Raw genomic sequence first — 13,408 nt, forward strand, 5'->3', positions numbered from 1 at the left:
TTATACTTTTCTAAGAGTTGAAAGCTCTCTTTTATAGGTATAGACACAAAAAGAATAGTGATAACTAATTACCAAATCATAGAATGCTTGTGGTTTAGCAAACGGCAACTTCAGTATGAAATAATCTTCATTCTGTGAAACAGTTATGTGCACAGAATATCTGCATGGCTCAACCTGTAATAAAATTAAAACTACCAAAAATTTTTTTAAAATACCAAAAATTAATCTCTGGTCTTTTTATTTTATACCCAAATAAATCCTTTTATTAAATTTGTGTTCTTTAAATGTGAAGTGTAAGTTACTAAAGTATAAATAAAGTACACTCAAAACATGAGCTCTGTTAATGTCATCTGACTGCATAATCTTTTTGGAGGACTGTATCTATAATACTAATGATTCAGGATAAAAATGGATCCTTCTTGATTAGAAGTACTTTTATTTGGAATGTGAAAACAATCTTTAAACTCTAAATATAGTATTTCTTTCCACAGTAAGATAAGTTGTTAGGTCTCTTTGTATAGGCCTTATTTACTTTTTTATTTGGACAAAAAAATTCAGTCTACTTCTGGTAGTTCACAAATACCCATCCCATCTTTTAAAAACTGGTATTGGTGCTCAAAATAATGAAATCTGTAAGAGCATGGTTTAATAAGATAATTTACTGTTGATATAGTTTGTTCCTTCAGTATTCACATTGACTAGGCACAAGAATGACACAGCCATGCCTTCAAGTTGCTAGTGGAACGGATAGGGAAAGACAGACAAATAAACATATAATAAATCATGCCGTGGGATATGTGCTCTGCTGAAAGTTAAGGGCAGGGTGCTGGGGAGCATCTAGGAATGGTATTAGGTTCATCCAGGGGCATTAGAGAAGATTTTCCAGAAGTTTTAAAATGGTTAGCTAGATGATACTTGGGGGGCAGAGAAGGAGGCAAGGCAGAGAACATATAAATGCAGAGGTGGATGGGAGAGATATGAGAGCACAGTGCATTGGAAGAGAACTTTTGGTAGTTTGGCTGTAATACAGACAGGGAGAATTTGCAAGAGATGAAACTAGGTTAGATGATGCTACTATAAATAATGTGGATTTTTGCTGTCAAAATGTCTCAATGATAATTGTAATAGTAGAAACAGTAGAAGTAGCTGGTCTACATTTATCATGTTTGCCACGTGCTCTGTACTATTATTCTCAGTTTTTACTTAGTTTCATTATCTTTTTTAATCCTTAGTGTCCTTCCTGTCTTATTTTCATAAAGTATTTTTATATTTGAAAAGCTAAAACAAGTTTAGGATAGCATTATCAGCAACTTTATTAGGAAGTCATCCTTTGTCTTAAATTTGTACAAATTGATGGGTCATAGTTAATGTCACAGGTTTCGGGTGAGATGGGGCATAAATCACCGTAGTGATTTTAAACTTTCAAGTCTGTTTTCTTTAAACAGTCAACTTATTTCTTATTTTTTAAAACAGCTTTATTGAGGTATAAATGACATATATTAAAGTGCACATATTTAAAATGTACAGCTTGATAACTTACACATATATACACTGTGAAATAATCACCATAATCAAAATAATGACTATATCTGTCAGTCCCCCAAGTTTTTTCATGCCCATTTGTAATCCCTGATTCTCAGCCCTCCTTGTCTTACTCTTTCCCAAGCAAGCACTCACCTTTCTATCATAGATTAGTTTGTAGATTCCTTAAATGCTTAAATAGCATCTTGGATCTGTTCCATAGTTTCTTAAACGTGTTACTCCAGGAGTAGGTAACATTTACCATAGTTCCAAACACATAGCATTCTCCTTATCTAGTATTTAATCTAAACAGGAACCTCTCATGTTTATTCTTCTGACGCACCTGTACAGAAGGGGTTCAGCAGCAGAATATCTAGATTTTAATGGACTCATTATATTTGTTTTGAGTATTATCACTTTACTTTACCAATAAATATACTTCTATATCATTGTTTTAAAATAGCTGCATAGCGGGAGGAGGGTATAGCTCAGTGGTAGAGCGCATGCTTAGCATACACAAGGTCTTGGGTTCAGTCCCCAGTACCTCTAAAAATTAAGAAATTAAACTAATTAAATTAATTAATTAAATGGCTGCATAGAATTTTATCCTACTGGTAAATGTGTTAGATGCACCTTAATTTCTTGAGAGAATTTCTCCTTGTTAGACATTTAGATTGTTTCTAGTTTTTTGATAGTCATACAACAAATATTTATCAAACTCTTACTGTCTGTCATGTAGTATTCAAGGAATTGACTTCAATAAAACAGGTAAGAACCCTGCCTTTAGGAATTTTACTTGGCACAGGAAGACAGAATGAATGAACAAACCAGTGAGTGACTTCTAATCAGCACCATGAAGGAAATAAACAGGGGAGATGTTGTAATAGTGCTGAGGCTGTTTAGACGGTCAGATTAGGAAGACTTCTCTGAAGTAGCCTGAGATGAGCAGAGCTCCAGGAAGAACACCACTGAAAGAGGGCATGACAAGGGCAAAGCTCTGACGTGGTTACATTTTCTTCATAGAGTAGCAGTTAATTAAAGACAAACTTTTTTTGGACCATTCTTAATATTCTTTTTAGAAACAAATTAAGGAAGAGAAACTGGTATTTCCAAAATGCTCTGTGAAGAGGGATTCATTTTAGAAATGCAGTGAGTGAGTGAATGAATATATAATGCATATACTGAGTGAATGGATAAAGTTCCTTTGGCAACTATAATAAAATGCAACTACTAAAGAAACAAATAATTAAAGGAGTTATATAAGATAGTGGATAAAAAGTTAGGAGTCTTTAGGAAACAGAAAAGCTGAGAAAATCAATCTGTTCATTCAACAAATGTTAAGCATCTACCTTGTGCCAGGCTATGTTGTAGGTACTAAGGACACAGATGTGAACAAGACAGATAAAAGACCCTCCCCTAACAGGGCTTCCATGAGACAGATAGTAAACAAATGCAAATATTAGGTAGGTAATAAGTGTTTTGAAGAAAATTAAAAGCATAATTTTATATAATCTCTATATTTTAATAGTTTAAAAATTATTTCCAGTATGTGTTATCTCAGACTTACAGCATGGTCTACTCTATATACAATACTTATAAGGGGGAGGGGGAATAATCAAATATACGTACACCTTTCAGTCTTATTTGTGTATTTCCAAATGTATGCAAGAAGTGATCTCATCCAGTCTTACAATTTTAGTTGGCATCTATTTGTAGTTGTTGCTTAGAACTACCCTTTCACGAAGAGTCTTGTTTTATGCCATTTTTCTATCTCAAATGGGATGCCTGGAAAGGAACTCAGGTTTAAATACAGAAGAGAGATTATTCATCCCACCCCTACCCCCAATCTGTCTCTTTTAATTTCATCATCGTGTTTTTGTGTTGCATCGTTGTCTATGTCCTAGATTCTATGCTCTTTTATCATATTTCACTTGCATTTACTCCCTATTTTAATACTTTAGCTCTAAGGTTGGAACCAAGGAAAGAGGTGTATATCTTTCACAGAATTGTTGATTTTGATTATAGAGCTAATAATAAACATAATATCCTTAGGGGAAAAAGTATAGGATAAATTCAAGATAACTGAGTTACTAATAGAATTTTGCAGTTTAACTGTAAAATCAGTGTTTTCCTGATTATGTTTTCTGTGCTTTGACAATATGTATTTGAACTTTCTAATATAAATATATATTAAAATTTGGGTTCATAATGTATCAAATCTAAATAAATAAGTAAGGATTTTAGGATTAAAAGATGCTCCGTAACTCTGGTGTACTGAGATTTAAAGATTTATTTTCTTAGGCCTTTTCTTTTAAGAAGTTTTGTAGCGTTACATTGAGTTTTTATTTCAGTTCTTATTATTTATTTGTTAAGTGAATTAATAAATTTTTTGTGGCTTTTCTAGATATAGAGGGCCCTTTAAACTTTTCTCATATTTTCAGGTGAAGATTTGATTTTTTTAAGTATTTATTTTATATCCTTGAAATAAAGAGTTTGTAGTATATATAATGGTTTATTGGGAAAATATTTGTTAATATTTATAAGACTTTCCAGATTGTAAATGACTTTACCTTCTTTTCTAGGTTTGTTAAAGTTTTGCACTGTAGGGTTTTGTGGAATTGGGAGCCTAATTGATTTCATTCTTATTTCAATGCAGGTAAGTTAGTTTCAATCTAGATGATGAACTACTTCTATATTCAAATTCAAGTTCTGTGGTCTTCTCCTGGTATATTTTAACTATGTTAGAAAGAAGTTAGGAATGCTTTTCAGTTTTTCTTAAAATACTAGATCTAAGGGATCGCGGCCATGTTTTCAAGTAGCATTTCCCAAAGAGTAGTTCTAAAAAGACATGAGAACTTCATGGAAAAGGATTCTGTGCTCAGTTATGATTTGTAAATGTGAGTTCAACTGAATATAGATATTTTTTTACTGGAGGACTTCTCAGAAGCTTTATAATTTGTCCTGTGAATCTCTAAGAGGGATTGAGGTTATTTCTCAAACTTACGCTTTTCCTGATACAGCCACATTGTCAGTTACTATAATGGGATACTGATGGGAATCTGATATTTACATATGAACATAGGGAGGCAGAAACAAGTTTTTTTTGCACTGGACTCTATACTGGTATTCAAATTATAGAAAGTGAAATCCAACTAGCTTAAGCCAAAAAGAAGAAAGGAATGTCTGGGCGCTCTGTGGAAAATCTAGGAGCGGGGCTGGTCTCAGGCAAGACCAAATCTATGTAATTAAATGATGGACTCTCCTGCTGTTCTTCTCTGCCTCTCTGTGTTAGCCTCATTTTCTTCTGCTGCAGCGGTTTGTGACATCCTCTCCTTAAGCATTTAGTAGTGCCACCAGATGTTTTCTATTAAATTATACTGAACTGGTTGTGGTTAGCTCATGAGGATTCTTAAATTAGAGAAGATGAATCTATCACAACAAATGTCACAAGACAGCATTTCAGTATGCATTTAAGGAGGACCTAATGTCTTCAGCAAGTGTGTCAGTGTGTATTTAAATCATCATCAGTTTTGCTCTTCTTTCTCATACAGCATTTTCACTCCTTAATTCTGTCTGCTTGATTTATCCTTATGCTTTAAAAGAAAGTCAAAATCTAGGAGATTTTGGGTAGCATACTGTGAGGAGGAGGCAACATATGGACCAATAAGGTACCAGAATTAAACAAGGAAAATATTTGGTTTTAAAGTTGAAATTTTCCTGTCTTTATTCATAAACATATGCCTAACCAAATATCCTGCCTTCTCTGACTGTGGGACAGGCAAGCAGGCATGAAGAGGCTAAGGTAGTTGTGCACATATGCTTGGAAATGGGTTTCTCACTTTAAATGAGGATCCAAGGAATTTGATGTATCATTGGGATTCCTCAAGATATACAGAATTTGGTATCTTTTAAACCCAATCATTTAGTTAATATTTCACACAAGGTTCTTTCTTTGGTGATACCAGTACTTTCCTTTGTAGCTTTATTTATATCAAATTATAAAGCTTATTTGATTCAGCCATTGTTTTCTGGTACATGTATACCTAAAAACTTTTCAGAACTGATAGTTCTTAAAGATCCAGAATCGAGACTATTGCATTAAGAAATTGTTGAGGTAGAATTAGAGTTTGAATTTCTGCAATGTATTTCCCTAAATAAGACATTTTGAAAGGGATGGTCACTTTAGATTGCTTCAGATTGGGGGATAAATAAATCACTTTTTTAAAGTAGCTAAATATGATGTGTAACCTTATTCTGCATGTCATTTAATATACTTAACATGTGACGTTGGCTACATTAGTTTTAGAGAATTGTATTTTCAGCAAATCAAATAACTTTAAACTATAAATGTCATAAACTATGTTAATTTTTTTGTCTTGAATGTATTTTTTCAATTTCTAATAAAGCTTTTACATCTTTTTGTTTATTCTTCTTTCCTTCCTCATTCTCTACATCCCTGATTTCGTTTCTTTTTGCCATTATATATTATTCCCCAGTGAATCACAGTGTTTTTCTCTTGGGCTGTGATCCCAGAAACATATTGTGCATGAACTCAAGACCTATAAAAACATAATTTACTTCCCAGTGTTTATAACAAAAATCCAGGAAAATCCTGTTTAAAAAATTAGGTCTACTTATTTCATCTTTGAACTAAAACAATATAAGGTATAGTGCACATATTACTAAAGTAAGCTTTCCGTGTTGTTGTATTTACTGAAAATACTTTCATGAGTTTATATATTTGTTAATAAACTTTTGAAGTTTCTTCTGTTTTTTGTTCTTAAAAAATATGCAAATAGCATTGTGTGAATGAATGATATGAAACAATACATATGTGTTATGTATTGTTTGTGCATTCTTTTGTGCATTCACAGTTCTTTTGTGCATTCAGCAAAATCTAAATCAGCAATACATGTATAGCAAATAGTCTTTCAATTATAGGTAACTATTATATGTAACTGCTGTACATTTAGTTATTCATAAGGCTGGTCTGAAGATTTCAAAACACTCATTTTTTTGTACTTGTATATATTTACATACATCATAAAGGATAGATTAGATAATTTGGTTTTTTATCAGAAAAGGTTGAGACTATTTTGATTTCATTTAGACTTCCTTTCTCACACAATCAGGACATTTTTAATTATACCAAAACCACTGATGTGTACTCCACCAAACAAAAGAGAAAGGAAATTTCTTCTGTTAAGTGGAGACAAGACAGCCACAACTGAGAAAGATGAAAATGGGTAGACAGAAAATGGAAATAACTATGAATTGGAATGTAGAGCCTTGTTAGAAGGAAGTATCATGTCAAGGTTCTTCGTGACAATTAAAAAAAATTCTACCCATTGTGGAAGAAATTGCTTTTATTTTCATTCCTATTAACATTGCAGAGTGAATTTTCTTAAAGGACTAATAACTATATAAGCAAAAAAATTCACAAAAGCAGTATAAATCTCTAAGACATATATGAATTTTATAAGTAAATTTATCAAATAATCTCATTAGTTTGGCATTTAATCTATGTAATTCATTTTAGCACTACGTTATATGCTGTTTTTGTATTTTTTTTTAACTTTTACACACTAGGTTTGACTTTTCATATATAAATTTCTTGAGGAAAAAACGATTTTTATTAATCTATATCACAATAGTATACTTATCATACATAACATAGAGTATGCTCTTAAAATTTTTGCTGATTTAAACTGAATGCAGTATGTGAAAAGTGTGGCTTTGTGCCAGTTATAGGGAAGACGAGAGGCTAAAAATGGTAGTTTTTACAAAATTTTTTCTTTAGGGCTTTAAAGTTCTAAATTTTGTAGGGTCACTTGAGAGGTAATGAACAAAAATAAAGTTGGTATGATAAACTATAAATAGTAGGTTTTATGTCATCAGTGAAAATGAGTTTATTGAGCACCAATTAGGTATACTAAATTAGGAATAAGTCCTTGCTCTATAAGTTGAGGTCCTTGCCCTAAAGAATCTTAGAATTTTATTTTCCCAAAAGTGTTCTGAGAATAAGATCTCACTTATTATCAGAAATATTCCATTGGAAATTGCAGGCTGAAAAAAAGTTATCTTGATTTTATCCTGTTTAAATTCTTTGGATTTTACTAAAAATTTTAAAAGCTCAGGCTTTTCAGTTCAGAGCATAAATAAGGCTTGGTTTATAGGTTCACTTCTGTGTAAGCCAGTTTGTTTTGTCAAAGACTTAACCTACGCCCTTGCCCTGTGAAATACATGCTATTGATCAAAAGAAGGACTAAATATGTAATCACCCTAAATCTGTTACCACTACTGGAAAAGTTGGTCAAAGTCCTTGATAGTTCACTGGATGTAGGACAGCAATATATAAAAAACAGATAGCAAGTCTTCCAAATAGCTCTCTGTATCATTTATTTAATCCTGGTGTGATGTATTGGGGAAATAAACTGGAAAACGGAGGAGCCTGAATTACCAGCTGACCTCTGCTCTGTCGCGTGAGCTTAATTGAGTAGATTTCACTTAGTTCACTTACCTGTGGGCAGGTTTTTATTTAGTGAATTAAAGGAATGTTCAAAAAACAAACTAGTCCTGAGACCGAGCCCAAAGCTGTGTTTTCCTCAGGAGTATAATGGTGAATCTTGCTCGTTTCTTGAGGAATAACATTTATATTGGTCATTTAGGATTAGTACTAATCAGTCTTTAAATGAAGTCAGGGAGTCTAAATGTATAACTTCTGGACTGTGTAAGAATTTGGATGCTTAATTAAAATGTGACTAATCAGATGGTTGTAATGGCCTCATATTAAAATTAACCACATACAGAAGTCAGCTCTGGACACTAACATGTAATTTGACTTTTAAGAGAATATGAATTTACTTCTTTGGGGAATTGGGAGGGACACAGGTCGCATCATTATCCTGTAATTGCAGATAGCTGTGTCATTTTACTTTTTCACCAGGTTAATAGGTCTTCAGGAGATGCTTTGCCCTTGCCAGTGTTAACATTTGTATTCTTTATTTGGAGAAACTCGTAAGTGGATTAGATAGAAAAATGATACATTGATAGACTTGTATAAAATGTTAGTTTTTTCCTTTCACTCCTTAATTCACTCATAGCATTTTAAATGTATAACACATTTGAGTTACCTAAGCAGTCCGACTTCAACAAGGCAAAGCCAGTAAATGAGGGATTATGTCTGTTGCTAAAGTTAGGTGTCAAAGTACAACCATGTTTTTTTCCTTTAAGTAATATATTTTTATTAGAATGCTACTTAAATATATACAAAAATACACTTTCCACTAACAAAAATCAGAAGTTTATAAATTACAAACAAAACTGCAACACTGATAAAGTTCAAATAAAGTAAGCTCCTTTTGTGTGGTAAAATATATATATATAATATTTGCCATTTTAACCTTAGAAAGTATAAAGTTTATTGGCATTAATTGCATTCAGGATGTTGTGCAACCATCACCATCATCTATTTCCAAAACTTTTATCACCCAAAACAGAGACTCTGTAACCATTAAGCAATAACCTCATTTCCCGCTCCCCCTCGTCCCTGATAACTTCTGATCTACATTCTGTCACTATGAATTTGCCTATTCTAGATATTTCATATAAATGGAATCACATAATATTTGTCCTTTTATGTCTGGTTTATTTTGCTTTGGACAATGTTTTCAAAGTTAATTGATCTTGTGGCATATGTCAGAACTTAATTTCTTTTTATGGCTGAATAGTAACACTCCACTGTATATATATACCACATTTTATCCATTCATCTAGTGATGGACACTTGGGTTGTTTTCATGTTTTGGCTGTTGTAAATAATGCTGCTATGGATTGTGCACAAGTATTTGTTTAAGTCTCTGTTCTATTATTTGGGGTCTATATCCAAGAGAAGATAAACTTTTTTTTAATTGAAGAGAATATCTTCATGACTTTAGAGGGGTTAAGCTTTCTTAAACAAGATCTCAAAAACATAAATCATAAAGGGGGAAAAATCGTTGAATTTGATTATATTAAAGTTAAGAAACTCTTCTGCAAAGGATACCGTTGACCAAGTTAACAGTTAATAGACTGAGTTAAAGTAATTCAACAGGAATTAATATGTGGGATGCACAAATAATTTCTGCAAAGCAACAAGAAAATGATAAGGAACCTAATAGTTAAATGAGCCCAGTAAACTAATAGGTGATTCAGAGAATCACCCAAATAACTAATGTGTAAATAAAAAGATACTTCTGGGCATTTAACCCCCCAAAACTCATATGCCTGTCCATAAGGGGACATTGTACAAAGGTGTCTGTTGTTGCACTGTTTGTGGTAGCAGGAAGTTGGAATTAACCTAGCTGTGTACACCAGTTGGAAGATGGATGCATTCTCTGTAACACTGGGCAGCCATTGAAATTTAGCGCTTATCTAGGTGTACTTACAGCCACGTGGAAATGTCTTAAAATCTTAATGTAGTGTGAAAATAGTTTGAAACTAAACAAGATCTACAATAGTATCAGATAAATTAAAAACACATATTTATTCAAAGAATATCACTTTTTTAAAGAATAAATATGTATCTAAGTCATATCAAATGAAGTGTATGCCCATTTGTGTGGGTGCCTATGAGGGGGTGAGTGGAGTTATTAAGAATTAATATGAAAAAAAGTGACAATGAATATATATATGTTCATGTGTAACTGAAAAATTGTGCTCTATCCTGGAATTTGAGACAACATTGTAAAATGATTATAAATCAATAAAAAATGTTAAAAAAAAGAATTAATGTGGAGATCGAGGATTAAGAACAGAAAAATAACAGGAAATATGGTGACCACTGCTTAATATTCTTGACTTCTAATTTACTCTTCTTACTGTAGACTTTATACCTATAGAAAAGCCTACCCCTCTAAGTGAACGTTTATATTGCAAATTAAATTTCTCTCAATTCCTCCAAACCACCATGTACGGTCTCCATAGAAGGAGGGTGTGGTGGGATAAAAGATACCCTTGTCGAATCCCTGGAACCTGTGAATATTGTCTTATTTGGGAAAAGGGTCTTTGCAGGTGTGATTAAGGTAAGGATCTTGATATGAAGAGATCATCCTGGATTATCTGGATGGTCCCTAAAGCCAATGACAAGAGTCCTTATAGGAGGTGGAGCAGGAAAAGACACAGACACAGAAACGAAGGCAAAGTGAAGACAAAGGCTGAGATCAGAGTGATAAAGCCACAATCCAGGCAATGCCAATGAATGCCTTAGAATGTATTGCCCACCAGAGGCTGTGAAGGACACGTGGCTGGGCCAATACCTTGATTTTAGACTTCTGGTGTCTAGAACTGTCAGAGAGTAAATTTCTGTTGTTTCAGTCCACTAAATTTGTGGCAATGTGTTGCACTAGCTACAGGAAACTGACACAGAGGGATATGAAGTTGCTTGCTTGTGGTTTTAGGGCTTCTCACACAAGATATTGACACACTTTGTGCAAAATAGCTTCCCACCACGTAGTGGCCCTCCTGTTTCCCCTCTTGTAAGATGAAGGCCTGTAGCAGCCTTTTGGTCCATTAATTGGTAAGTGGTCGTTTTTCTCCCCATAGACTTCAGAAATCGGTCCCAGCTTAGCAAACAGAAATACTTCATGCTATAGAAGTTGACTTCAGACTATTTATTAGTAGAGAAGTAAACTCTTAATTTTAGGTTTAATACTCTGTTGTCAAAGAATAAATAGACATAGGCATAGTTAACTGAGTAAGAAATTTCTCAATGTGGGGTAATTTTTTTAATTTGTTATTTTATAATTAATAATATACTCATAATAAAGGAGTTTATAATTGGCACATATATTATACATAAGTGCATATAAGATGCTTAAAAACAAGTTTAATTTTTAATTTTGGTGAGGGAATATGGATTTGAATAATTGAAACCTTTGCAGCTGATAGTTTTATTAAAAATTAAGTAGGGAGAACAATTTCTTTGATGGTATAGTTTGTAGGAAAGCATGTTGACAGTACCTTGTAGAAGTGTTTCAATGTCTGGCATACAAGATATAGAACTTAAAATATAATAGATTATATAAATTAAATATATTAGAACATATAGATTCTCATATTCCTCATTATATGGATAAGAAAAACAGAGACCCAGAGAGGGTTGATCCAACAGCTGGTTACTGACAGTCTTCTCTTCAAGATTTCCTTCAGTCTGGTGCTTTACTGTGCTGACTTAGCTCGGGTGTCTTTGGAACAGCTCTTCAGATCATTTAGCAGAGAACAGCAGCTAGTGCTGTGCTTTGGTGATCTGGTAGTGGTGTGTAGGAGGCTGTGAAGACAAGTGTGTTATCTCGAGTTTTTGGCTGTAACAGAAACCTCAATTTATATTGGCTTTAATAACATGGTATCCTATTATATTATATACCAAGAATCTGAAGATAAGGTAATTCTAAGAGTTGTTAGTTTCGAGCTAGAAGATGTACTGAAAGACCCCAGTTCATCATTCTTTCCTTCCCTGCCCTCTTTCCCTCCCTCCTTCCTTCTTTTCCTACTTTTTTCCTCCTCTTTTCTTCCTTCCTCCCTTCTCTTTGCCATCTTCAGTTCCTTTGGTTAGCACCACTTCCTATATAGTTATTTTCAGAGGCAGAAAAACACCTTTGTCCTAGGACACATACCTTCTTAAAAGCAAATAAGCCTCCCATCGAACTTATAGGTGATTGTCACACTGGTGACTGATTACTTGTCCAGGCTGGATTGGAATTACCACAATAGAACTAGTCATTGAGGAACCAGAATTACATAGTTTGAGAGAAGAGAAATGCCGTGATAAGACTGTTAAATTAGGCATAAAATTGGATTATGTATTACCAGGTAATAAAACTATAGCCTTTGGGGCTATCTTCTTTCCAGAGCAGGGGAAACAAAACAAAACAAAGAACTGAAACAACACCTTATCATTTTTCTATATGTTAACTGCTGACTTGACAAGGTTGTAAAACATCTGGGCCCTAATCAGTTTTTCATTAAACAGTTACATTTCCTGAGAGAGTCAAGTGAGCCTCAGGTGGACTTACTAGAAATACATGATATTAAAATGCCATCCAATCATATATTTTCCTTATTTCCGAGTTCTGAATGCTTTTCCCCCCACAGGAATAAGTGAGATTGTGCAGGAGATGGTATAGGAAGAAAAAGATAATAGGAATAAAGGCCCAGTTCCAATCTATGCACATATTCCAAGTTAGGCAAGTTTTTAACTACTGGCTAGGTTTCCCTTTTTCTTGTTTCCTTTATGTAGTCTCAAAACATGTAAATTCTTGTCACCATTCTCTTTCTTGGCTTAGTACTCATAGTAGTTTCCTCTGTGACCTTGCCATCAAAAAGGTGTTAATTTTTACTTAAGTTTGTAAATAACATACATAAATGTCAGGACAAAGCAATTTAATCTTTGGAAAGCAAATTCAAGTGCATGGCAGCACCTAGCGTGGTGTATCTAGCCAATAAGTGCTTTGTAAGTGTTATTTGAATATTAACATTTATATAGTTCATTGGGATAAGCTTCCTGTTGACATTGTATCTTACTCACTGTTTTGTGTTTAATGCCTAGCACAGTGCCTGGAATGTTGTAGCAATTAAATATTTGTTGGATAATTTTTATTTTTTTAGTTTTTAATTTATATATATATATTTATTGAAATATAGTCAGTTTACAATGCTGTGTCAATATCTGGATAGTTTTTAAAAGCAAATTCATTTTTAAAATGAAGAATGCTCTACAGCAGTGTTCTTTAAACTATGATTGCATAGCCCCTAAAAGAATTAAAAAAAAAAAAAATCCCTGCCCTTCACATGTTTTAAGTTGACATTTAAGTTTTCCATCACAAGTTTAAATAGTTTCAAAGGTATAAAT

At 33.2% G+C, this 13,408-nt stretch overlaps 1 protein-coding gene across 6 annotated transcripts in view; it reads left to right on the top strand.

Annotated features, from left to right (window-relative positions):
* The window catches only part of TM2D1 (TM2 domain containing 1), a 73,000-nt gene that overhangs the window by 25,606 nt on the left and 33,986 nt on the right, over positions 1–13,408 (top strand). For all 6 annotated transcript variants that reach the window (XR_004140821.2, XR_010383806.1, XR_010383807.1 and 3 more), the window contains exon 5: positions 4,104–4,177. Coding sequence is in view for 2 of the 6 variants with exons in the window: in XM_064493519.1 (XP_064349589.1) it covers positions 4,104–4,177 (74 nt within the window). In the remaining 4 variants the exon portion in view is untranslated. The remainder of the gene's footprint in view (positions 1–4,103; positions 4,178–13,408) is intronic.

The sequence above is a fragment of the Camelus dromedarius genome, chromosome 14 (assembly GCF_036321535.1).
Source record: "Camelus dromedarius isolate mCamDro1 chromosome 14, mCamDro1.pat, whole genome shotgun sequence".
NCBI classification, from domain to species: domain Eukaryota; kingdom Metazoa; phylum Chordata; class Mammalia; order Artiodactyla; family Camelidae; genus Camelus; species Camelus dromedarius.